This window comes from Phacochoerus africanus, chromosome 11 (assembly GCF_016906955.1).
Source record: "Phacochoerus africanus isolate WHEZ1 chromosome 11, ROS_Pafr_v1, whole genome shotgun sequence".
Classification (NCBI taxonomy): domain Eukaryota; kingdom Metazoa; phylum Chordata; class Mammalia; order Artiodactyla; family Suidae; genus Phacochoerus; species Phacochoerus africanus.
Window position 1 is genome coordinate 113,195,535 of NC_062554.1, and position 24,678 is coordinate 113,220,212.

Here is a 24,678-nt window from a genome sequence, read left to right on the forward strand (position 1 = left end):
AAAGGATCAATCCAAGAAGAAGATATAAAAATTTTAAATATCTATGCACCAACATAGGATCACCACAATATATAAGCCAACTGCTAGCAACCTTAAAAGGAGAAATCAACAATAACACAATCATAGTGGGGGACTTTAACACCCCACTTACAACGATGGACAGATCATCCAGACAGAAAATCAATAAGGAAATGCAGGCCCTGAATGGAGCATTAGACCAGATGGACTTAATAGATATTTATAGGGCATTCCATCCAAAAGCAACAGAATACACATTCTTCTCAAGTGCACATGGAACATTCTCTAAGATTGACCACATCCTGGGCTACAAATCAAGCCTCAGTAACTTTAAGAAAATTGAAATCACTTCAAGCATCTTTTCCAACCACAATGCTATACAACTGGAAATCAACAAGAAAAAAACTGCAAAAAATACAAACACGTAGAGACTAAACATGATACTAAATGACCATGGATCACTGAAGAAATCAAAGAGGAAATTAAAAAATACCTAGCAGCAAATGACAACAAAGATACGACACTCCAAATCCTATGGGATGCAGCAAAAGCAGTTCTAAGAGGAAAGTTTATAGCAATACAAGCCCACCTCAGGAAACAAGAAAAATCTCAAACAAGCTAACTTTACATCTAAAGCAGCTAGAGAGAGAACAGACAAGACCTAAAGTTAGTAGATGGAAAGAAATCATAAAGATCAGAGCAGAAATCAATGAAATAGAAACAAAGAAAACCATAGAAAAGATCAATGAAACGAAAAGCTGGTTCTTTGAAAAGATCAACAAAATTGATAAACCCTTAGTCAGACTTATCAAGAAAAAAAGAGACAGGACTCAAATCAATAAAATTAGAAATGAAAAAGGAGAAGTAATAACGGACATCACAGAAATACAAAGGATCATAAGAGACTACTATATGCAACTATGCACCAATAAAACAGAAATCCTAGAAGAAATGGACAAATTCTTAGAAAAGTACAGTCTTCCAAGACTAAACCAAGATGAAATAGAAAAGATGAACAGACCAATCACAAATACTGGAATTGAAACTGTGATTAAAAAACTTCCAACAAACAAAAGTCCAGGACCAGATGGCTTCACAGGTGAATTCTATCAAACATTTGGAGAAGAGCTAAGACCTATCCTTCTGAAACTATTCCAGAAAATTGCAGAGGAGGGGTACTCCCAAACTCATTCTGTGAGGCTACCATCACCCGGATACCAACACCAGACAAAGATACCACAAAAAAAGAAAACTACAGGCCAATTGCACTGATGAACATCGAGGCAAAAATCCTCAACAAAATACTAGCAAACCGCATCAACAATACATTGAAAGGATTGTACATCATGATCAAGTGGATTTATCCCAGGGATGCAAGGGTTCTTCAATATCTGCAAATCAATCAGTGTGATACACCACATTACCAAACTGAAGAATAAAAACCATATGATCCTCTCAATATATTCGGAAAAAGCCTTTGACAAAATCCAACACCCATTTCTGATAACCCTTCAGAAAGTGGACATAGAGGGAACCTACCTCAACATAATAAAGGCCATATATGACAAATCCACAGCAAACATCATTGTCAATGGTGAAAAGCTGAAAGAATTCCTGCTGAGATCAGGAACAAGACAAGGGTGCCTGCTCTCGCCACTACTCTTCAACATAGTTTTGGAAGTCCTAGCCACAGCAATCAGAGAAGTAAAAGAAATAAAGGAATCCATATTGGTAAGGAAGAAGTAAAACGATCACTATTTACATATGACATGATACTATACCTAGAGAATCCTAAAGAATCTACCAGAAAACTGTTAGAGCTCATCCATGAATGTGCAAATTTGCAGGATTCAAAATTAATACACAGAAATTGATGGCATTTCTATACACTAACAATGAAAGATCAGAAAGAGAAATTAGGAAAGCAATCCCATTTACCATCACATTAAAAAGAATAAAATACTTGTACTCTGAAAACTATAAGATACTGATGAAAGAAATCAAAGATGATACAAACAGATGGAAAGACATATGATGCTGTTGGATTGGAAGAGTCAATTTTATGAAAATGACTATACTACCCAAGGCAACCTACAGATTCAATGCAATCCCTATCAAATTACCAAGAACATTTTTCACAGAACTAGAACAAAATATTTTAAAGTTTGTTTGGAAGCACAAAAGACCCAGAATAGCCAAAGACATCCTGAAAAAGAAAAATGAAGGTGAAGGAATCAGGCTCCCTGACTTCAGACTATACTACAAAGCAGCAGTCATCAAAACCATATGGTACTGTCATAAAGACAGGAATATAGATCAATGGAACAGGATAGAAAGCCCAGAATTAAACCGATGCACCTACAGTCATCTAATCTATGACAAACAGGGCAAAAATATACAATGGAGAAAAAACAGCATGTTCAATAAGTGGTGCTGGGAAAACTGGATGGCCACATGTAAAAGAATGAAATTAAAACACTTCCTAACACCACACAAAAAATAACCTCAAAATGGATTAAAGACCTAGATATAAGACCAGACACTATAAAACTCTTAGAAGAAAACAAAGGCCAAACACTCTCTGACATAAATGACAGCAACATCTTCTCAGATCCACCACTTAGAGTAATGACAACAAATACAAAAATAATGGGACTTAATTAAACTTAAAGTTTCTGTACAGCAAAGGAAACCCTAAAGAAAATGAAAAAACAACCCACAGAATGGGAGAAAACATTTGCAAATGAATCAACTGACAAGGGATTAATCTCCAAAATTTATAAACACTTTCTACCACTCAACAACAAAAAAACAACCCCATCAAAAAATGGGCAGAAGATCTAAACAGATAATTCTCCAAAGAAGATATACAGATGGCCAAAAAATACATGAAAAGATGTTCAACATCACTCATCATTAGAGAAATGTAAATCAAAACCACTATGAGGTACCACCTTACACCAGCCAGAATGGCCATCATCAAAAAGTCTACAAACAATAAGTGCTGGAGAGGGTGTGGAGAAAAAGGAACCGTATTACACTGTTGATGGGAATGTAAATTGGTGCAACCACTGTGTAAAACAGTATGGCAGTACCTTAGAAAACTAAAAATAGAACTACCATTTGATCCAGCAATCCCACTGTTGGGCATCTATCCAGAGAAAACCATGACTCGCAAATACACATGTACTCCACTGTTCATTGCTGCACTATTTACAATAGCCAAGACATGGAAACAACCTAAACGTCCATTGACAGAGAAGTGGAACAAGAAGCTGTGGTACATGTATGCAATGGACTATTACTCAGCCATTAAAAGGAATGAAATAATGGCAATTGTAGCAATATGGATGGACATAGAAATAATCATGCTAAGTGAAGTCAGTCAGACAATGAAACACCAACATCAAATGCTATCACTTACATGTGGAATCTACAAAAAGGACACAAAGAACTTCTTTGCAGAACAGATACTGACTCACAGACTTTGAAAAACTTATGGTTTCCAAATGAGACAGGTTGTAGGGTGGGGGAATGCACTGAGGGTTTGGGATGGAAATGCCTTAAAATTTGTTTGTGATGATTTTTGTACACACTATAAATGTAATAAAATTGATTAAGTAATTTAAAAAAAGGCCCATTTCAGTGCCGGCACCTCTATCCATTAGAGCTCTCACCAACTACCCAACCAAAGACCATTTCTCCTTCCTTTGCACGCATTTGCTCTACTTTCATTGCTTATGGCTCATTTACTCTTGAATTATAATCCTTCATGGGCATGCTTATTGCCCCTTCTAGACTCTGTAAACTCCAGGAGAATAGGCCTTGAGTTTAGGGTCAAATCTCCTTTCTCTTCATCCACAGTTTCATCAAAGAGCATGAACAGGTCTATAGAATGGAGGTTTGTTTTGCTTTTTGTTTGTTTGTTTTGGCTTTTTAGGGCTGCACTTGTGGCATATGGAAGCTCCCAGGCTAGGGGTCGAATCAGAGCTGTAGTTCCCAGCCTACACCACAGCAACACAGATCTAAGCCATGTTTGCAACCTATACGACAGCTCACGGCAACAGCGGAACCTTAACCCACTGAGCAAGGCCAGGGATCAAATCCACATCCTCATGGATACTAGTCTGGTTCATTACTGTTGAGCCACAATGGGAACAGGAACTCCAAGTTTTGGTCAAAGTTGTAGTGGATGGAACATGAACTGATGTGGGAAATGCAGCCTAGGGCTTGATTTTATTGGTTCTCTGGGAAAATGCACCTCTCTGCTAAGAAGAGAGTCTATAAAGGGATAGAGAGCAATTTATTCATCCATCCATCCATCCAATCCTTCACCCATACATTTATTCAACAAACACTTATTAAGTATCTATGTACCAGAAAAAAATGTTAGATGCTGGAGATATAGTACTGATAAGTTCTTTCTTATGTGAGGATTCTGTTCTAGCACAGAAAGACAGATGATAAAGAAAACATCATGGAATGGTAAGTTCCATGATAAAAATAAGTCAGAATGATGTGGTAGTGTGACTGGGAAGTGTTTAAAAAGTCTTTTTCAAGAACAATACTTAAGGAGAGACCTGAAGGCTGAGCGTGGGTGGCCACAGGAAGGTCTGGGCATGAGCGGGCGCTGAAGGGAGAAACACAAAGCTTTGAGGTTGGGGAAGATGGAGAGAGAGATAGGATGAGTTTAATGGGTGCAAGGAATGGAAGGAAGGGAAGAGTGAATGGGTCATGGGGAAAAGGGGGGTGATGAACAAAGATAAGCAACACTTCAATAGGGAGGTAAATGGTAATACAGCCAATGAGAGATGGCATGGTGGATAGAGCTTTGGGCCAAGGTATGAATATGAGTCCTGATTCTAATTATGAAGAGTGTGTGAACTCAGGCAACTTTTCTGGGTCTTAGTTTCTCTATTTATAAGATATTGAAATTTTAGGAGTTCCCGTCATGGCTCAGTGCTTAACGAATCCGACTAGGAACCATGAGGTTGCGGGTTTGATCCCTGGCCTTGCTAAGTGTGTTAAGGATCCGGCATTGCCGTGAGCTGTAGTGTAGGTTGCAGATGTGGCTCGGATCCCGCATTGCTGTGGCTCTGGCATAGGCCTGTGGCTACAGCTCCAATTAGACCTCTAGCCTGGGAACTTCCATATGCCACGGGAGTGGCCCAAGAAAAGACAAAAAGCCAAAAAAAAATTGAAATTTTAGAGTTTTTGTGAAGATTAAATGATGTAATAGAAATAATCACCTACCATGTTTACTCTTTATAAATGGTAACCTATATGCAGGTAAAAACCCAAAGACCAGCATTACTAGGTTAGGGATGACCAGGAACACAAAGTCCAGAAGATGCAAGTTAGCAGCTGTCCTCGTGAGCCTTCCTCGCTCTCTCCTAACTTCATCTCTCTTTCTCCCTAAGCTTTCTCCTTCATCTTTTTTCTTAACTTTTTATCTTTCTTTTCTCCCATCACAAATTCCTTGCTTTTGCTTTCCTTCACATTATTTCAAGTTGCAGTGTCTCAACTGTCCAAAACTTGGAATGAAGACATACTTTAAAGTATTGACTATTTAATACAATCTTGTCTTCCTTTTAAAGTCAGGTATGTTTAATTCTCTTTTTTTTTTTTTTTTTTTGGCTTTTGGCCTTTTTGCCTTTTCTAGGGCCACTCCCGCAGCATATGGAGGTTCCCAGGCTAGGGGTTGAATCGGAGCTGCAGCCGCCGGCCTACACCAGAGCCACAGCAACGCGGGATCTGAGCCGAGTCTGTGACCTACACCACAGCTCACGGCAACACCAGATCCTTAACCCACTGAGCAAGGCCAGGGATTGAACCCGCAACCTCATGGTTCTTAGTCGGATTCGTTAACCACTGAGCCAGGACGGGAACTCCAGGTATGTTTAATTCTTATACATTCTCCTAGTTAAAAAGGAGGAGCAGCATCCACACCTAAATTAGGTAATTTTATATGATTATATGACCCTTGGGTGGATTTTTGTTTCCACTGAGGTCACTGTCTCTTAATAGAAAATGGCTCCTACATACTGGATTAAGGGATTGGAAAGAGATTGTCTCAAGGCATTTGAGGACTGGTGTGCCAAAAGATCTCTCCACCTCTGGGGAATGGAGGTCTGAATGCCCACCAAAGGCCAGTGACCTCTGAATCACTCCACGGATGCTCTGGAACACAGCCAGAGTGCCATGCTCAGCTGCTGGCTGGCTTTGGCCCTGTGGCTGCCCCTGCAGATGTGAAAGAGATAGGAAGGCAGGGATAGGAGATAGGAAGGCAGGGAAGGCCTGGCTGGAGTCTGCTAATGAAGGTGGAGGCTTGGATAATGTGTAAAGACAGACTCTGGCAAAAGATGCCCCGCCCCAATGCAGCAGCTCCCATTGCCTGGCCAAGAAAGCACAAGTTTCCCGTGCATTGTGTGCATGTGCTTGTGTGTGTGTGTGAGAAAAACAGACAGAGAGACAGAGGTGGAGGAGGGAGCCACAGAGCCTGCCCCCCATATTCAGCTCAAGACTTATATTGAAAGAAGCTTTGGAATTCCCTTGTGGCTAAGCAGGTTAAGGATCTGGTTTTGTCACTGCAGTGGCTCAGGTCACTGGCGTGGCGCAGGTTCGATCCCTGGACCGGGAACTTCCACATGCTGTTGGTGTTACAAAAATGGGGCGGGGGGGAGGAAAGAAAGGGGCCTTTCAGTTGGGAGAGCAGGATGAAGGGACAATACTTAGGCGAAATGGAGGCTCCAGCCCTCCCCTGCTTTCCTGTTTCCTGGGAAGGGGTGCTCAGTGGTGACTGGCTGGGACCAGTAGGTCAAACCTGCTCACTGTAAAGTGACACTAAGGACGCAGAATGAGAAGTGACTTGCCCAAGGCCACATAGGGAGGTAAAGGTCTAGTATACTCTCTTCCTTATCAAGTCACTTTCGGGTCTGGGTGACAGTGGTAGGAATATGATGGGGTGACCATCTCTCTGTACTCTGACTTTAGGCATCCTAGATGTCCAGCCTCAAGTCCTGCCCTGGCTCATATTACAGAATCTGAGCCCCTCATATGTGAGGTCTGCCTTTCAGTGGGGCAGGGCTGAGTGAAGAGCCCTGGGTTGTACTCTGAAAGGCAGCCCCAGACTTACCCGTGGACACAGATAAGCCCCATGTGGCAAATCAAGAGCTAACTTTAAATAGGGTGAAGGTTTCCATCCCTTCACCAAATAAGGTCATGGAAACAATTGCTACAGCTCAAGGATCTCAAATTTAACAGTCGGAAGGAGCTTAGGGAAAACAAGACCACGGCCACGTGGTCTGGGCTGCTTTAGACTGGTCTAGCTCCTCACTATCCCAGCTGCTCTGCTTCAGAGGAAGATCAGGGGCAAGTCATGGTCATGATGAAGGTTATGGGCAGTGAGTCCTTCTGCTCTTTCCCTCCAGATGCCTCCTCTTCTGTGTCCCTTCTTGGCATGTGGACTCCAAAAAATGAAGGAGCTGAGGGGGTGGGAGGACTGGAAGAGTGTCCTCAGCTAAGCCTGGGCTCCTGGCTGCTTGGCGTTGTCAGTTTATTATTGGCCTGGGCAACAGCTGGGAATGGCAAGGACACTGTGAAGGAGGGAGTGGGGGCGCTGGGGCCATCCTAAGCTCCCCAGATCTCTCAGGCCATATGGCAGGGGCCAAGAAGGAGAGGAGGAATGCCAGGAGTGCCTGGATGTGCTCTTCTCCCCACTCCCACGCTGAACAAAGTGAGGCTAAGCCCATGAGGAATTCAACAGTGAGCTTTCAAAGATGGTGTTTTTCTACTTGAGATGTATTTTTAAAACTTTTTTTTTTTTTTGCCTGAATGACTGAAATAATATTTGGCTTAATTAATTCATTTATGACTGGCTATCTTCTCTTGGCACTAAGATCTGATCGTGGGGAAATGGGTTTTATCTCCATCAGAAGATGACAGAAGGAGCTCTAGGAGTGCCTGTTAGCAGTGAAGATGCTTAGAAAAAGTAGCTGCCTGGACAGCATGATGCAGCAAGGCATTGAATGTGGTGCTCAGGGGACCCTTGAGCAGCTCCCCACTCCTGACATATCCTCCACCAGCCTCTCAGAGGCAGCTCCATCTAAAATGCTTTGCCATCCTTTTCCCTTTTATATCTCTTTTATCTGTCATTGTGCTGGTTGTACCCTTGTGAAGGGCCAGCTCCTCTCCTCTCTCCCCACCTGTCCCCATCCGCAGCTGCCTGCCTGGGTCCCATCCCCAAAACTAGCTTCAGTGAATGCATGGCAAGATGGACCATTAGGTTATGTGGAGATTTTCTTCTAATAAAATGACCAAGATTCAACCAAAAGCTTCAAAGACCATTTGGATTATTCTGTCCAAGATACTGTGTATACAGGCCCTTCTGGCACATTTTGGCCCGTTTAGGCCTCAGTTGTGGTCTCTGAACTGGGTGAGAATCAGTTTTCGGTTTAAATACCTATAAGGCGAGGGTAATAATTGTCTCTACCTCATCTGGCAAATGAGCACTTAGCAGGGTCTGGATTCTCCTTTTAATGCCAATGGCTGTGAGCAGAGCCCTCAAGGCAGGGGAATGCTCTTCTCTGCTGCCATCTAGTGTGCATCTTGGGAGTAACACCTGAGTGGAGATCACAAGGAAAAGCCTAAATAAAGGCTTCTTTTTCGAGCCAGTGAAGAACTTGTCAGATCCAGGGCTATGCTCCAGATGCAGTCATATGCGCCCTGGAAGCAGCCCACTGGAATGTGGAGTCCTCAAGGCGATACCTGACACAGAATTTGGCACATCCCGAATGGCCCACCTTCTCACCTGGCTTTGACCTAGATATGCCTTGTGTCACCACCACTCCCCTTGGCACCACTTCCTCAGGGTAGTTTTTAAACTAAGAGTGTGCTTAGACAGCCTCTGTAACTCATCACATCTGGATGCAGTTGGATGTAAACCAAAGATTTATTTTTACCAAAAATAAGCAGCCCAGTAACCCATGACTGAGAACAGAAAGCTTGAATTTGGAAAGTCACAAGAAGCCACGGAGAGCTGGGGAAGTGGGCTGTGGAGTGGTCCTGGGTGCTTACCCAGGTGCTGGGGTCTATAGGGCCTTGGAGACTCAATTCCAGGTACAGCATTTGCAAGAGGAGCTGAACACCAGGCTCTTTGGGCAGCTTTGCTGGAACAGCCTCCCCTCTGCACAACTATAGTACCTGGACCGGTCCAGAGGGTTGGGGTAGAGACCATTAGCTTTGCCCTGGCAGAAAATGTCTTGTCCAAAGCTGGAGCCATGCTCAGCTTCAGAGGGCTGGTCTGGTGCTGGAACTTCAGGCTCTGGTGGGCCTAAAGGCATGTAGGGAAGATCTGGGAAAACATCAATGATTCTGCTAAGGCTCATCCAAAAGACCCCAAACCCATAGGCCAAGCACAGAGGCAGCAGCTCATTACCCCATACCCTACAGGCAGGGCATAAGCAGATACCCCAGGCAGAGAACAGCCAGACAACAGCCCCAAACTACAGCTGGAGCACAGCTCAAGAGAAAACACTGGGGCTATGTGTGTCATAGGCAGTCAACAGCCAGCTAAGCCCAACCAAGTATTGGTGAGGCCAGTGTGGTCTGGGTGCAAGCTTTCTCCTTGAGAAGAGAGGAGCCAGCTGCTCTTCCCAGGCTGAGGGCCCCCTAGAGGGAAGCCCTGGCTACCAACGCCCTGGGCTGGCATTGGTACAACCAGAAAGAGGAAGAAGAAGAGTGTGAAAAGTATCATTTCAACAGCTTCCTCAGCTCCTGGGGGTAAAATGTGGGAAATAACTATTTAGGGGCAAGAGCCAGGACCTGAGGTTCAGGAAGGGGCATACATACGCTGCCCTGAATTCTGCCTCTGGTCCCTGGCCCCCCTACTCACTCAGCTCCAACTGCAGTGTCTTAATGAGGGGGTATCGTCCTTGGTTACAGAAGGAGCCAGCAAAGTCATCCATATCCAGTGTCCAGACCATGGCCCCGCCCAGTCTCTTCTGCTTCAGGTACCTCACCTGTGTAAGGAGCGAGATGCAGGAGGAAGAGCTCAGGGAAGTAGAGCCTAGAGCCCGCTTCCTCATCCAGGCAGGGCCCTCTTTTCTCCAGCACCCCCAAGCCCATGAGTCCTGGCCGCTGCCAGACAGGATTCTTTCTGGAATCCTCCTGTCCTGACACAAGCATGAGGGTGGAGATGTGAGGCGTCCATGGATATGTGGACTTCCTTAGGTTGGAAGCCTTAACATCTCAGCCTTTTCTGGGCTGCGCTGCTGTGTTTGGGGTATGGTGTGCTGGTTATGATGAGTTCAGTTACCCTAGGGAATGACGAAGCTTCGCCAAAGATCTGAATCAACTCCTTGTCTTCTTTCTCCCTGAGGGCCTTCTCTCCTCCACCAGATCCCTAAGGCCTCCTCAGGGTATGGCTGTGTGTCCCCTCAGAGTGGTCTTCTCTGGCTCCTAACCTTGACAGAGGGCCATGGCTCACCTCTGGTGTGAGGCTGTGGTTCAAGGATAGGGGTGGTCCAGAACTCTTGTCGGCCCCAACCTTACATCCAGCTGCCTCCCTTCCTACAGCATTGCTCACTCAGGGTTCCAGCTGAGGGTACATCCTGCTCTCAGAGGCCACCCCCCCCTTCCTCTCCATCATGTCTTTGTCTCTGTGCTTTCCTCCAGCGAAGCCCCACCTCCTCTGCTTGAAGACTTTCTCAAAATCCCTTCCATCATGATCTCTTCTCTCATCTCCCCCAGCCAGTTTCACTCTACCTCCCCAGTCCCTTCAGAGCACTTTGTCTACACCTTCAGAAGAACCTGCCATCATCTGCCCTGCAAAATAACTGACATGAGGGAGTTCCTGTCGGGGCTCAGGGGTTAACAAATCCAACTAGGAACTATGAGGTTGCAGATTCAAGCCCTGACCTCAGTGGGTTAAGGATCCAGCATTGCTGTGGCTGTGACATAGGCTGACATCTATAGCTCCAATTAGACCCCTAGCATGGGAACCTCCATATGCCACAGGTTTGGCCCTAAAAAGACAAAAAATAAAATTAAAAGTAAATAAATAAATAACTGACATGAGATAAGCAGACAAATAAACAAATGCAGGCCCCTCTGCAGGTGCCAATGACCTTGTCAGAGAGAAAGGCATGGAGACAAGTAGATGCACTCAGGTTTCAAGCTACCAACATTGAGCGGGAGCAGAGGGATAGGGTCGTATAAATAAATTGAAAGGTCTATAATTTGTGGTTTTATATTTTATTTTGTTTTAATTTTGGCCATGCCTGCAGCATGTCTAAGTTCCCCACACCAGGGATCAAACCCACACCACAGCGGTAACAAAGACACAGCAGTGACAATGTCAGATCCTTAACCTGTTGAGCTACCAGGGAACTCCAAAAGGTCTATAATTTGAACATGCACCAAAAATTGTCAATGGACTGAATAAAATTATATGCCTCGCTGTCCTCTTCATATGTCTGTAGAATCTGTGTTTAATAAAATATAAATAGGAGTTCCCATATGGCTCAGTAGGTTAAGGATCTGGTGTTGTCAATTCTGTGGCTCAGGTCACTGCTACAGCACGGGTTTGATCTCTGGCCCAAAACTTCTTCATGCCACAGACATGGCCAAATAAATAAATAATAACATATAAATGTTTTAGTGTAGAGCAATTTTTTGTCATTCTGCCTTAATAGGTGATAAAGATACAAAGTGTTATCACACGGAGATCTGTGAAATGCTAGGATATTTAAGAGGACATTACTCCTTGAAAGAGGTCCTGAATGCTGTCACTGATTGTTATTGACAGGCCTTAGGCCCACCCAGAACCACCCCCTCCCTGCAGGGCTGAGCCTTACCTTGGTTTTGAAGCTCTCCGTGTCATCAAAACCCACCCACTGGTTGCCCTGGAAGGCATAGGGCACCTTCTGTTCCTTGATTCTGTGCTCAGAAGCCCCCTTCCAGGAGCAGACCTATAGGAGCAGAGGGCAGAGCTGGGAAGGAGGTGACTAGATACTTGTCATGAGGAGACCAGACATTGGACAACTCCTGTCTGAGAATCCTGGAGAACCTAGGAGGTTCTAGATGAGTGACCATGGATTCAGTGAGGCACCTGGGCTTAGGGATAAATCCAAGATGACAGGCATGGGATGGAATTCCCCAGGCAGTATTCACTGTGCCTGGCATCCTCGCTCAGAAACTGAAGGAGGGAGTCCCTGTTGTGGCTCAGCAGGCTAAAAACCCAACTGGTATCCATGAGGATGTGAGTTCGATTCCCCAGCCTTGCTCAGTGGGTTAAGGATCTGGTGTTGCCATAAGCTGTGGCATAGATCACAGATGCAGCCTAGGTCCTGCGTTGCTGTGGCTGTGGTGTAGGCCAGCAGCTGCAGTTCCAATTCGCCCCCTAGCGTGGAAACTTCCATATGCCACAGGTGGCCCTTAAAAGAAAAAAAAAAGAAAGAAAGAAAGAAAGAAACTGTAGGAGAACATGCCCCTGCTCCCCACAGATCTAGGGTGGCTTTGGGTTTTCCTACCTCAAAGTAGGCCAGCAGTCCTCCCTCTTTGGTGAAGGGGCCAGGAGCTCCAGGCCCTGTGGCTGGGACCCCTACCCCAGTGTCCAGTGAGGAGGCCAGGGTAAAGGACCGTCCATAGGTGGGCATACCAAGGATCAGTTTGTTGGCAGGAGTCCCTTTTTGCAGCCACTGTTGCACAGCAGAGTCCTGGTGGTAGAGAAGGAGGGTCAAGGCTAATTTTTTTTGCCTTCAGACTGGTTCTTGTCATCTGAGTCTGGGGGTTCCAGAGGAGTTTCATGGGCCTTTACTAGAGTTCCCACCCCACCCCCCACTTCTTTAGATCCTTTCTTAGACCCTCAACCCCAGTGAGAGAAGCTGCAGGCCCTAGAGCCAAGAGCATGGACTCTGGGGTCAGACAACCATTCGCCTGGTAAATATTGATTGATTGATTGATTGGTACGTTTATAAATTTAAATTTATTTATTATTTATTTATTTATTTATAAATTTATTTATTTAGGAGTTCCCATCGTGGCACAGTGGTTAATGAATCTAACTAGGAACCATGAGGTTGCGGGTTCGATCCCTGGCCTCCCTCAGTGGGTTAAGGATCTGGCGTTGCCGTGAGCTGTGGTGTAGATCACAGATGTGGCTCAGATCCCACATTGCTGTGGCTCTGGCATAGGCCGGTGGCTGCAGCTCCAATTAGACCCCTAGCCTGGGAACCTCCATGTGCCACAGGAGCGGCCCTAGAAAAGACAAAAAACAAAAACAAAAAAAACAAACAAAAATTTATTTATTTATTAATGGCCCACTGTTTTCCAGGCACTGTCCTAGAATACCTCAGCACACAAAGATCCCTGCCTTGCTCAGCAAATTATTTAGTCCAGCTGAGCCTCTGGCTTTCAGTCTATAAATGGAAATAATAAAAATATCTATCTCAGAGTTCCCATCATGGCACAGCAGAAATGAATCTGACTAGGAACCATGAGGTTCCGGATTCAATCCCTAGTCTCGCTCAGTGGGTTAAGGATCTGGCATTGCTGTGAGCTGTGGTATAGGTGGCAGACAAAGCTCAGATCTGGCATTGCTGTGGCTGTGGCATTTGACCCCTATCCTGGGAACCTCCATTGGCCGTGGGTGCTGCCCTAAAAAGACAAAAAAAAAAAAAAAATCTGGGGGTTCCCGTCGTGGCGCAGTGGTTAACGAATCCGACTAGGAACCATGAGGTTGCTGGTTCGATCCCTGGCCTTGCTCAGTGGGTTAAGGATCTGGCGTTGCTGTGAGCTGTGGTGTAGGCTGCAGACGGACTCGGATCCCGTGTTGCTGTGGCTCTGGTGTAGGCCAGCAGCTGAAGCTCTGATTAGACCCATAGCCTGGGAATCTCCATATGCCACAAAAGCGGCCCTAGAAATGGCAAAAAGACAAAAAAAAAAAAAGAAAAAGAAATGCATGTATAAAGTCTGGCACAGTGTGAAAAGGAAAACCTTAAGCATGATCTTTCCTACCACTGCTGTTTCACCTTCAGTACAAGAGCAGGAAGTGGTGTCTGTTTTATTTATCTCTGTATCCCCAGTGCCTAGAACAGTGCTTGGCACTTAGGTGATCAAATAGAACAAACAAGCACAGGGCTTCGTCCCAGTTCTGCACAAGATCTTCCCCCATCACATATTACTTGACATGACACCCCCAGGCCTGTGACATGAGGAGGTACCCAATATAACTCTGCAGAATAAACAGATAATGAAGATTCTTCCCTCAAACCAAGATGATAAGATCACTTTCCCCAAGAAGCCACACTGTCGGAGTCCAGGTTTTTTAGTCAATCTCCAAACTCTTAGCACTTAGGAACAATTTTCACTGTATCGGTTTATGTGTATTTCTTTTTGCTGGTCTACATGATTTATCTTTGATCAGACTCAAGCTTTCCGAGGGCAGTGGGCAGAGCACCCTGCTAAGCTCTGTGGCATTTTTATGCACATTTGGAAAAGTCACCCCTCTGGTTAGCAGCAACCTGGCAGGGCACACAGTATGGAGAGTGTGCAGGAGGAGAAAGGCCTTCTTTCCTGGTGTCAGTGGGACTTGAGCCCTCTCACCTCACAGCTTTGTATCTCTCCCCACTTGTCTGCAATGGCTTCGTCTGAAACCCACAGTATCCAGATCAGGGTGGAAGGGCTGGGCTCAGTGTGAGGTCTAGACACCTGGGTCAAGTGCCTGAAGACGTGCACTTTAGGAAAAGAACCCAACTAGTATCCATGAGGACGTGGGTTCGATCCCTGGCTTCATGCAGTAGGTTAAGGATCCAGCATTGCCGCAAGCTATGGTGTGGGTTGCAGATGCGGCTCAGATACTGCGTTGCTATGGCTGTGGTGGAGGCCAGAAGCTGCAGCTCCAATTCAACCCCAGACTTGAAACTTAGATATGCCTCGGGTGCAGCCCTAAAAAAAAAAATTTTAAGTGCACTTTATTCGTGTAAGAACCATGGAAGTCCTAAATGTGCCACCAGTTAACACAAAAAGATGTAGGCTCCCCAGAATTAATAATAAACATTTTATGGCCATACTACCCAAAGCAATCTACAGATTCAATGCAATCCCTATCAAATTACCCATGACATTTTTCACAGAACTACAACAAACAATCCAAACATTTATATGGAACCACAAAAGACCCAGAATCGCCAAAGCAATCCTGAGAAACAAAAACCAAGCAGGAGGCATAACTCTCCCAGACTTCAAGAAATACTACAAAGCCACAGTCATCAAAACAGTGTGGTACTGGTATCAAAACAGACAGACAGACCAATGGAACAGAATAGAGAACCCGGAAATAAACCCTGACACCTATGGTCAATTAATCTTTGACAAGGGAGGCAAGAACATCAAATGGGAAAAAGAAAGTCTATTCAGCAAGCATTGCTGGGAAACCTGGACAGCTGCATGCAAAGCAAGGAAACTAGAACACACCCTCACACCATGCACAAACATAAACTCCAAATGGCTGAAAGACTTAAAGATACGACAGGACACCATCAAACTCCTAGAAGAAAACATAGGCAAAACACTCTCTGACATCAACAGCATGAATATTTTCTCAGGTCAGTCTCCCAAAGCAATAGAAATGAGAGCAAAAATAAACCCATGGGACCTCATCAAACTGAAAAGCTTTTGCACAGCAAAGGAAACCAAAAAGAAAACAAAAAGACAACTTACAGAATGGGAGAAAACAGTTTCAAATGATGCAACTGACAAGGGCTTAATCTCTAGAATATATAAACAACTTATACAACCCAACAGCAAAAAAAAACAATCAATCAATGGAAAAATGGGCAAAAGACCTGAATAGACTGTTCTCCAAAGAAGATATACAGATGGCCAACAAACACATGAAAAAATGCTCAACATCGCTGGTTATAAGAGAAATGCAAATCAAAACTACCATGAGATATCACCTCACACCAGTCAGAATGGCCATCATTAATAAATCCACAAATAACAAGTGCTGGAGGGGCTGTGGAGAAAAGGGAACCCTCCTACACTGTTGGTGGGAATGTCAACTGGTACAGCCACTATGGAGAACAGTTTGGAGATACCTTAGAAATCTATACATAGAACTTCCATATGACCCCACAATTCCACTCTTGGGCATCTATCCGGACAAAACTCTACTTAAAAGAGACACGTGCACCCACATGTTCATTGCAGCACTATTCACAATAGGCAAGACATGGAAACAACCCAAATGTCCATCGACAGATGATTGGATTCAGAAGAGGTGGTGTATATATACACAATGGAATACTACTCAACCATAAAAAAGAATGACATAATGCCATTTGCAGCAACATGGATGGAACTAGAGAATCTCATACTGAGTGAAATGAGCCAGAAAGACAAAGACAAATACCATATGATATCACTTATAACTGGAATCTAATATCCAGCACAAATGAACATCTCCTTAGAAAAGAAAATCATGGACTTGGAGAAGAGACTTGTGGCTGCCTGATGGGAGGGGGAGGGAGTGGGAGGGATCAGGAGCTTGGGCTTATCAGACACCACTTAGAATAGATTTACAAGGAGATCCTGCTGAATAGCATTGAGAACTTTGTCTAGATACTCATGTTGCAACAGAAGAAAGGGTGGGGGAAAAATATAATTGTAATGTATACATGTAAGGATAACCTGACCCCCTTGCTGTACAGTGGGAAAATAAAAAATAATAATAATAATAATAAACATTTTAATGTAGGGCTTTTTGTTGTTATTTATGTTCAGAAAGAGAAATGGTATGGTCAATCCTGACTTATAAAACATAGGATGGGCTTATAGAAAACGTCTAGCCTACTCAATGAGGAAGAGTTAGGCAGGCACTGCCACCCACTCCAGTCTAAAACCAAGCTTGCCCTTTCAAGGAACTGGGATGGGTCAGGGGTAGTTCTGCCCTGAGTGACACACCCTGAGATGTTAGCAACTTGGAAAAGCACTCGCCTCTGATAAAAACGTTCTGGAAGGTTAAGCAGTGATAAGCAACAAAAGTTATGCCATTGCCTTGAAGGAAATGGGAGTAGGAGCCATTTGTGCTGGAAACTCAAAGGCGGCTTCCCAATTAGTTGCTGGTTTGTTTGATGTTAGACTGATTTGCTGTGTCTAATATCAGCCAAGATGCTACACAGAAGTGGTTTCTCCTCGGCAGTGGTATGGGACAGGAAAATAAATAAGCATGAAAGAGACAAAAAGTCCTAACTTCTCCATGCCCTGCTTGGTATCCTGCTTTTGCCTTCCATAAGGTTCCTCAAGCTCCAGAGAGGCCACCTGTCAGGGCTTGTGCAAGGGGAGTCCTGCCTCATCTGCCACCTACCACATTGAATTCAGCTGCTGCCCCGCTCTCTCCCTGCCTCCTGTAGAGGGGGCTATGATGCCCGGTGGTCTTCTCCCACAAGCCATGGAAGTCATAGGCCATGAGGCTGAGGAAATCCAGGTTCCTGCAGGAAGGAAGAAGGGTGAAGGCTAGAGAGGAGGGTGGAGCCCTCCCCCTTCCTTGCTCCCCCCCTGCCCCCCCCCCACACACACACGGTTTGTGGCCTGGGAGAGAGTCTCGTGGTAAAGGGGGGCTCAAGCTTCTGGCTCTGAGAAAGGTGACATGGGCAGCACTGCCAGTCCCCCACCCCATCCAGGACACTCTCCTTCTTGGCAGCTCATGTCTTTAGTATCCTTCCCTCCCACCTGAGCTCTCCTCTCAGCACCTGTCAGGACAGAGTCCACTCAGGACACCTAGCGCTATTTCACTGCTTTGAAGGGAACTCTAGCTCAGTGTTTCTCGAACTTTAGTCATGCATATAAATCACCTGGGAATCTCATTAAGGTACAGGTTCTGATTCAGTGTGCCTGGGATGGGAAGGATCATGACAGCGCATCCTCTTGGAGTGAGTTCTTGGAGTGAGTTTTAAGAGTGGGTTCTTAAGGGAAAGGGCAAGGCTCCAAAGAGGGGGACTCTGGAGTGGTGGAGAAGCAGAGAGTGGGTCTCCTGGGTCTGCCAGTGGTACCGGCAAGCCCCTTCTCCATTGTCAGGAAAGCTCAGCCTGCTTTTGGTCTTTCTGCAGAGAACAGCAGGGCCCACACCATTTGCTTGAGACTTACGGAGCAATTTGATCCACCTCGTATCCAGCTTCTATGCTGGATCGTGCTGCTGAGACAGCTGCGCTCAGTAGGAGGCGTGCCTTCCCTGTGATCTGGGCTTCCTGCTTAAAGGCATTGGCTAGGTCCTGCAGAGGCAGCTCAGGGTGAAACACGGGCAGGGACCAAGTGGCCCTGGGAGCCCCAAGTAGATGTACCAGCTCAGGAGTCTGAACAAACTGCCCACAGGGCTGGTCTGCACAATGCCAACACATGAGGCAGCTGAGCCTGGGGGCAGAGCAGCACCCGCGTTGCCCCAGGCCAACTAGGTGACCCCTTCTCCACCCAGCCACACCTGCACCAGGGCTGTGAAGCGCTGCTTGTCTGAAGGGGGACTTCCTCGGCTTCCTGGGTACTCCCAGTCAAGGTCAAGGCCATCAAAGCCATATTTGCGCAGAAACCTGATGGCTGAGTTGACAAAGGTGTGTCGGTTGTTGGCTGTAGCCACCATTTCCGTGAACCTGTGGGGCGATGAAAAGCAGCATGGCCTCACTCTGGACTACAGGTTACACTCCCTCAGAGGCTGCTGAGAAACCACTCAGGATATTGGCGCTCCGCTGTCTAGGCCAGGCGGGTGCTGGGAGAGGCTGCTGGGATGTTTGCTGGTGGGTTACAGGCCCAGCCGAGGAGAAGGGACAACCTAGAAGTGTGCTCTGTCCCCAAACATTGACACCACCAGGGACACACCGACTTTCTAGGAGCTCTGTTTCCCCAAAATTCCCTCCAGAAGCCTATCGCCACACCCCTGCCCAGAGATCTGTCCTACCCTGAATCAGAGCTGGCTGTCAACCTAGCTTGGAGTTTGAAAAAGGAAGAGGAATCAGTTTCTAAGATAAAGAGGAAGAGAAAAGTGCAGCAAGGTTAATGAGGATCGGGGTCAACTTGGGGGCCTGCCGCTCTAATTCCCTGGCAGGGTAACACGGTCATTTTTCTTCTCACTCACATGTGTAGACTGCTTTGTGCTATTGCTGTTACTGTGACTAGTCTCCAGCTCTTTAAAATCCGTAAAGTGCCCTCAGAACCACCTCCCCACATTCTACTTTCCCAGTATCAGTCGTGGGGTTTTTTTTTAATAGACTGTTCCTATTTTAATGTATTAATTTATTTAATAGCAATTCTTAGTGAGGTTCATGTGCCTGGGAACCCCAGGCTAAGAAACCAGGCATTTCAATGAAAAATCTGTGTAAAAAGCAATATTTGGGGAAGGCAAGTCATTAAGTATCATCAGGGTCTCAAAAGGGCTCATGATTCCAAAAAGTATTAGAAAGATTGGTTTAGCATTTGGGGGAACCAGGGTTCCCGTTGCGGTGCAGCGGAAACGAATCTGACTAGGAACCATGAGGTTTCACTGGCCTCACTCAGTGGGTTAAGGATCCAGCGTTGCTGTGAGCTGTGGTGTAGGCCAGCAGCTGTAGCTCCAATAAGAACCCTAGCCTGGGAATCTCCATATGCTGCGGGTGCAGACCTAAAAAAAAAGATGAAAATAATAATAATAATAATAATAATAATTTGGGGGGCCACATATTCAGGACTTTCTAGGAAAAGTCTGGTTCCAAGTATACCATTCCTTTGTCTCCATAAACCATCAGAAATGTCCTAGGAATGTTAGTATTTTGTTATTTAAGCTCAGTCTCACAGACTGACTTTGATACTCAAAAGAGAAACAAAAATTGTCAGACATCCTGTTTCAGAGCTCAAAACTGTCTGGGATTAGTTGAGAACCTCCCTCTACCCATTTCATGGAGGAAGAGGCCGAGGCTTGAAAAGAGGTCAGAGTCTTTGTGCTGCCATTTAAAGCAAGACATAATAGCTCAGCGCTAAGCCCACTCCACTGCCTCCCCATGTGGCACCAAGAACCCAGAAGGAAGGTCAGCCCCAGAGTCCACTCTTCCCTCCCACTCCCCCTCCCCCTGGCCACCCCTTAGCCTGGTGGATTCCCTGACCCTGGGTCTCTGGCCAATGAGCCGATTCCCTACCAGTGGCCCTGCCATACAGGTGCCCGCAGACAACTCACTTCTGAGTGCCGAAGTTCCAGCCCCCAACGGCCAGCAGTGTCTTCAGCTTGGGATTCCTGGGAAAGACAGAGAAGTGCCAGAATTTACCCAGCCAGCTCCAGGGCTCACATCACTACTGGGAAAGCAGGAGGCTGGCAGGATCGAAGAGGGGAGGTGAGGGATGTATAAATCCCTATGCCCAGAGCCTATAGAAGAGGAGCCTACGTTAGGGAAGAAAAGACACGTTCCTGCCTTTGAGGACCTCTTATCTGGCTGGGGAGCTGCACAGTCAAGGAATTCAGAAAGCAAGAGGTCAGGGCAGAACATTTGAGAGGTTTTATTGAGGTGGTAATAACACTTGAGCTGAAAGACGGATTTTAGGAGAAAGAAGGGCTCTCACTTCCAGCAGGGGGAGGCAGTTTCACAATCCAGATTCCGCTGAGACCTAAAGTGGAAGTGTCTTTAAGCAGGTTCTATCTCCCTCCTCTTCCACATAAGCAGGAAAGCCCAGAGAGGGAATGAGACTTTCCCAATGCCACACAAAGTGTCTGCAATGGCTCGCGGCACTGGGGAAGGTTTCTGGCTCTGAGAGGAGGCACCAGCCTTCCTGCCTCCCACCCCCTCCACTACAGCTCACATCTTCTTCAGGCCATTGAAGTCTTTGTATAGCGCCTCATCATTCCACTCTGTGGAGCTGAGCTGGTGGTTGTTCATGCCAGCAAAGGCATAGATGAGATGGGTGCACAGATTGGGGTCCACATCCTTGGGCAAGAAGCGAGCAGCCCCCTCTCTGTACTGGGTCCAGTTGGTGAAGTAGCAGACCAGTTTTGCAGCAGAGCCTGGCCGGTTGGGGCAAAGGAAAGAAATAGCGATCAGAAGGGCCTGCCATGGACTGGCACCCTCTGCCTGGAGGCAGAACCCATGTCAGGCCAGAGGGTGTTAAACATGGCCCTTCACCTGCTGAAGGAAGGGAGGCAGAACTTTTAAAACAGCTTGGAAGACTTCAGAATGCTAATTAAAATGTAAACATAGGAAGTAGCAGAGAGGAGGCCCCAGTTACCAGCCCCTGGGTTTATGTTACTTTAGTCCTGCTTTAAAGAGATTTGCATCTACTACCCTCCTGTAGAGAATCTATGTTTATTAACATCATTGACAAGGTTCTAATAAAGAGAGTATTTTCTCTAGGAAAAGGCAGCTTGTTTCTGGCATCTCGACAACATGTGGAATGGCTTTGCACGTAGGGGTGGGGGTTGTCTAGCAGTGATGGCTCCTCCAGCCACGCAGACTACAGTTATGTGGTTTATATACACCAATATTTTATGCCAGGTACTTGGCAGAATGGTGGGTTTGGACTATAACTTGTCTGTGGCCATGGTCTAGGCCCTAAATTTCCTTTTGCCCAGACAGGGTCTCTCTGCACCCCCCTCCAACCCCTTTGTGGCTGGATGAAGAGGGACAGCAGGGCCAAGTGGCATGAAGGAGGGTGTGTGGGAACCCAGAGCATGAGGGGCTGGCAGAGATGCCCCTTGGGCCATGGACTGGATAGGGTCACTAGCCCTAACCGGATGTCACCCAGGATGAAGCTTGCTCATGGGGATGGGAGGTGTAGCCTAGAGTGATATAGAAGGAAGATTGGTAAATTCTCCAAAGCAAAAGAAGGAAGGAGGGAATTAACTCAGAGAACACATTCCGGGGATCATCTAGAAAGGAGCCAGGAAGCTCTTTTTATTCTGTATCATATCCTGCCATAACATATCAAATGTCATGCAGAGAGTTTTGTACTATAGTGGCAATAAGCTCTGGTGGTTAACAGTGGGGACTCTGGAGCTTCAATGCCTGGGCTGAAATCCCAACTCTGCAGCTTTTTAGCCAGATAATTTAGCTTTCTTCTTCATAAAATAGGAAATGATCCCTGTTCCTCTTTGAAGGACTATCACGTGGGCAAAGAGTTAATGTATGTAAAACACTCAGAACAGGGCTGGCAGATAGTAAGCTCTGTCCCTTAGTGCTTTATGTATATTAACTTCATCCACACAAAATTCTATTATCATAAACATATACTGTGCCATATCACAGCATTCCATATGACCAGAAGTAGCTTGGGCTAAAGCTTTTTAGGAAATCTTCAACCTCTCTCTCTTCCCCATGTTTGTTATTTCTCTGGCCCCTGGCTGTTCCCTCTGTGAGATGTAGAAGGGAAATGTGTGTCCAGTGCCACAGCCCAGCCTCAGGATGAGGGGCTGAGTATAGGGACTAGGGTGGGGTGGGAAGGGAACCCAGGAGTCCAAGTTGCTAAAGATCACCCAGAGAGTTCTCTCCTCTTGCATGAGCAGGAGCCCATCCTGGCTCTCCCATGCTGCACATGCAATCAGTGCAACAGACACGGGATGACAGTGTTGTTCCTGCTGAGCCGTGGGACTAGGACATGGAGGGAGGGACACTCAAGCCAGTAATTAGAAACACTGCGCTATACACTGTAAAATGGGCTCAGGTGCCATGAGAGCACAGAGGTTGGAGCAAGTGACCTCAGGAAAGGCCAGAGAGAGGCTGAAATTTGTCGGCCCCACGGACATAGATGAGTTGAGCTGGTGGGTGAGGAGGCCAGAACCTTCTTGGGAGAAGGAACTGCAGGGCTAGTAGGGTGATAAGGACACTTGGGGGAAGCTGAGCTTTGGAGGAGAAATCTGGCAAGAGCTCTTGGGGTAGGAGTAAGAGTGGGGGAGTGAGTGGAAGAGCGTAGCCAAGCCAAGGGAATGGGGCTTAGGAAATCCGGGGCTAGTCTCAAGAAAGGTGCCACTTACCCCACTGGATCATCAGCAGCACCATCAAACCTGAATAGCACAAAAGAGAAGGGAGAGTTTATAATGACATTCTCACTTTCCCAGGCCCTGTTTAGTTACTGAAGCACGGGAGGTAGAGGTGGTCGGGGAGGAGTGGGCTCAGGACAATTTCCTACAAATCAAGCTTCTTCTGCCCAGAAGGGACCCAGGGGAAGGCCCAGAGCTGAAGGGAAGTTTCCATGAGCTGAGCCTGCTCCCTCTCTAGAGCATCAGTGGAAGGTGGTATGGATTTAGGAAGATTCTAGGAAAACCATTGGCTTTTAAGGTTTTTAGAAAGTTTCTCTTTTGGAACTAGAAGAAAACCTATGCTGGACCTGGAAGGAGATAATTTGAAAGAGTTTGGCCAGACATTCCATCTCTCAGTAGCCCCTGTACCTTACAGCCACTATTTACTGCTTTGGGCTGCTTTCCTGCCACACCGCACAAGACGCTGGCTGAATTACCAACATCCTTGGAGACCTAGCGCTCAGCAGGACTCCTTTTGACATACATCTTTCACCCTTCTGATGACCTTGTGTTTTCCCATTAACCTAGTGAAACTTGCATGAAAACTTGTGGGCGTTCCCTTTGTGGCTCAGTGGGTTACAGACCCAACTAGTAACTGTGAGGACTGGGGTTCAAATCCCTGGCCTCGCTCAATGGGTTAAAGGATCCAGCATTGCCCTGAGCTTTGGTGTGGGTCACAGACGTGGCTTGGATCCTGAGTTGCTCTGGCTGTGGTGTAGGCCAGCAGCTGCAGCTCTGATTTGATCCCTAACCTGGGAACTTCCATATGCCTTAGGTGTGGCCCTAAAAAAAAAAAATTTAAAAATTGTAAGGACACCCAGGATCATGGCCCCTGGCCACCCTTTGCTGGGCAACCAGCAGCAAGTTGAGGAAGAATCCCTTGGCAGTGGGTGCCTCTTGAAAAGCAGGAGCCCTAAGAACACAGGAGACACAAAACCAAACATGCTAAGGTGTTCACTGACTCTGGGCTTCCAGAACAGGAGGAAAAGTCATTTTCAGCCTTTTGAGAAATCTTTTCCTTGCAACACAAAGGCTCATGGGCTGAAAGACCCCAGAGGGATCCCACAGGAAAGGCAATGAGGGATTGCAAGCCAGGCAGCAGAGGAGGAATGAACTTGACCTTCCTAAGTTCTGAAAGCTCCCTCTTCCTTGCTGATGGCCATGGAGCCATTTCACAGACACACCCTCACCTCCCCACAGCTCCAGGGGCCCAGCTCACACTCCCTGACAGCTCCCACTCACCTGCCCAGGCCACAGACCATACCATGGTGCTGGCACAGTGACAGACTCCAGCCCCAGCAACAAGCTACCCAGCACTGCCCCCCTTTTATCGGGCCTCCCTGTCCCAGCATAGCCAGGGGTGTTGAAATCAGGCGGGGCAGAGGAAGGACACAGAACAGGGGATGTGGTATGGAGGGCTAGGGTGTCAAGCAGCATGGATTGGGCAAACCTGACACAATGGCCTTTAGCAACCCTTGGTTTTCTGGAACAATCACAGGGTGTAAACTGGGCTCTCATCATTGCCAAATCAGGAGGAAGAGGAAGGGAAGCGGGAAGTGTTTCTGAACTTTCTGCTAGAGGAGCATGATTCTGACTTTCTCTGTGTGGCTTGGTAAGGACCATGAGCAGATCACAGA

The 24,678-nt window shown here is 46.4% G+C and overlaps 1 protein-coding gene across 4 annotated transcripts; it reads right to left on the reverse strand.

Moving 5' to 3' along the window:
- Positions 1-8,949: 8,949 nt before the first annotated feature.
- CHIT1 (chitinase 1) lies at positions 8,950-24,352 on the reverse strand. Of its 4 annotated transcripts, XM_047753919.1 has the most exons (11): positions 24,284-24,352; positions 22,997-23,026; positions 20,833-21,034; positions 20,216-20,272; positions 18,497-18,662; positions 18,166-18,290; positions 17,387-17,510; positions 12,549-12,734; positions 11,874-11,987; positions 9,911-10,037; positions 8,950-9,370 (listed from the first exon to the last, which is right to left on the reverse strand). In XM_047753919.1, the coding sequence occupies exons 1-11, from the start codon at positions 24,306-24,308 to the stop codon at positions 9,126-9,128; spliced, it is 1,401 nt and encodes a 466-aa protein (XP_047609875.1). In that variant the 5' UTR covers positions 24,309-24,352; the 3' UTR covers positions 8,950-9,125. The 4 variants fall into 4 exon arrangements, with proteins under 4 accessions (XP_047609875.1, XP_047609877.1, XP_047609876.1 ...); XM_047753921.1 differs by lacking the exon at positions 20,833-21,034; XM_047753920.1 differs by lacking the exon at positions 11,874-11,987.
- Between the last annotated feature and the right edge of the window lie 326 nt (positions 24,353-24,678).

Excerpts from the sequence above, each read along its gene's own strand:
- CHIT1 (XM_047753919.1), bottom strand. The coding sequence starts at position 24,308 with ATGGTATGGTCTGTGGCCTGGGCAG. Across the intron at positions 23,027-24,283 it reads ATGGTCTGTGGCCTGGGCAG|GTTTGATGGTGCTGCTGATG; the intron begins GTGAGTGGGAGC and ends TGTGCTATTCAG. Across the intron at positions 17,511-18,165 it reads GAGGTGGATCAAATTGCTCC|GAACCTGGATTTCCTCAGCC; the intron begins GTAAGTCTCAAG and ends TCCTTCCTGCAG.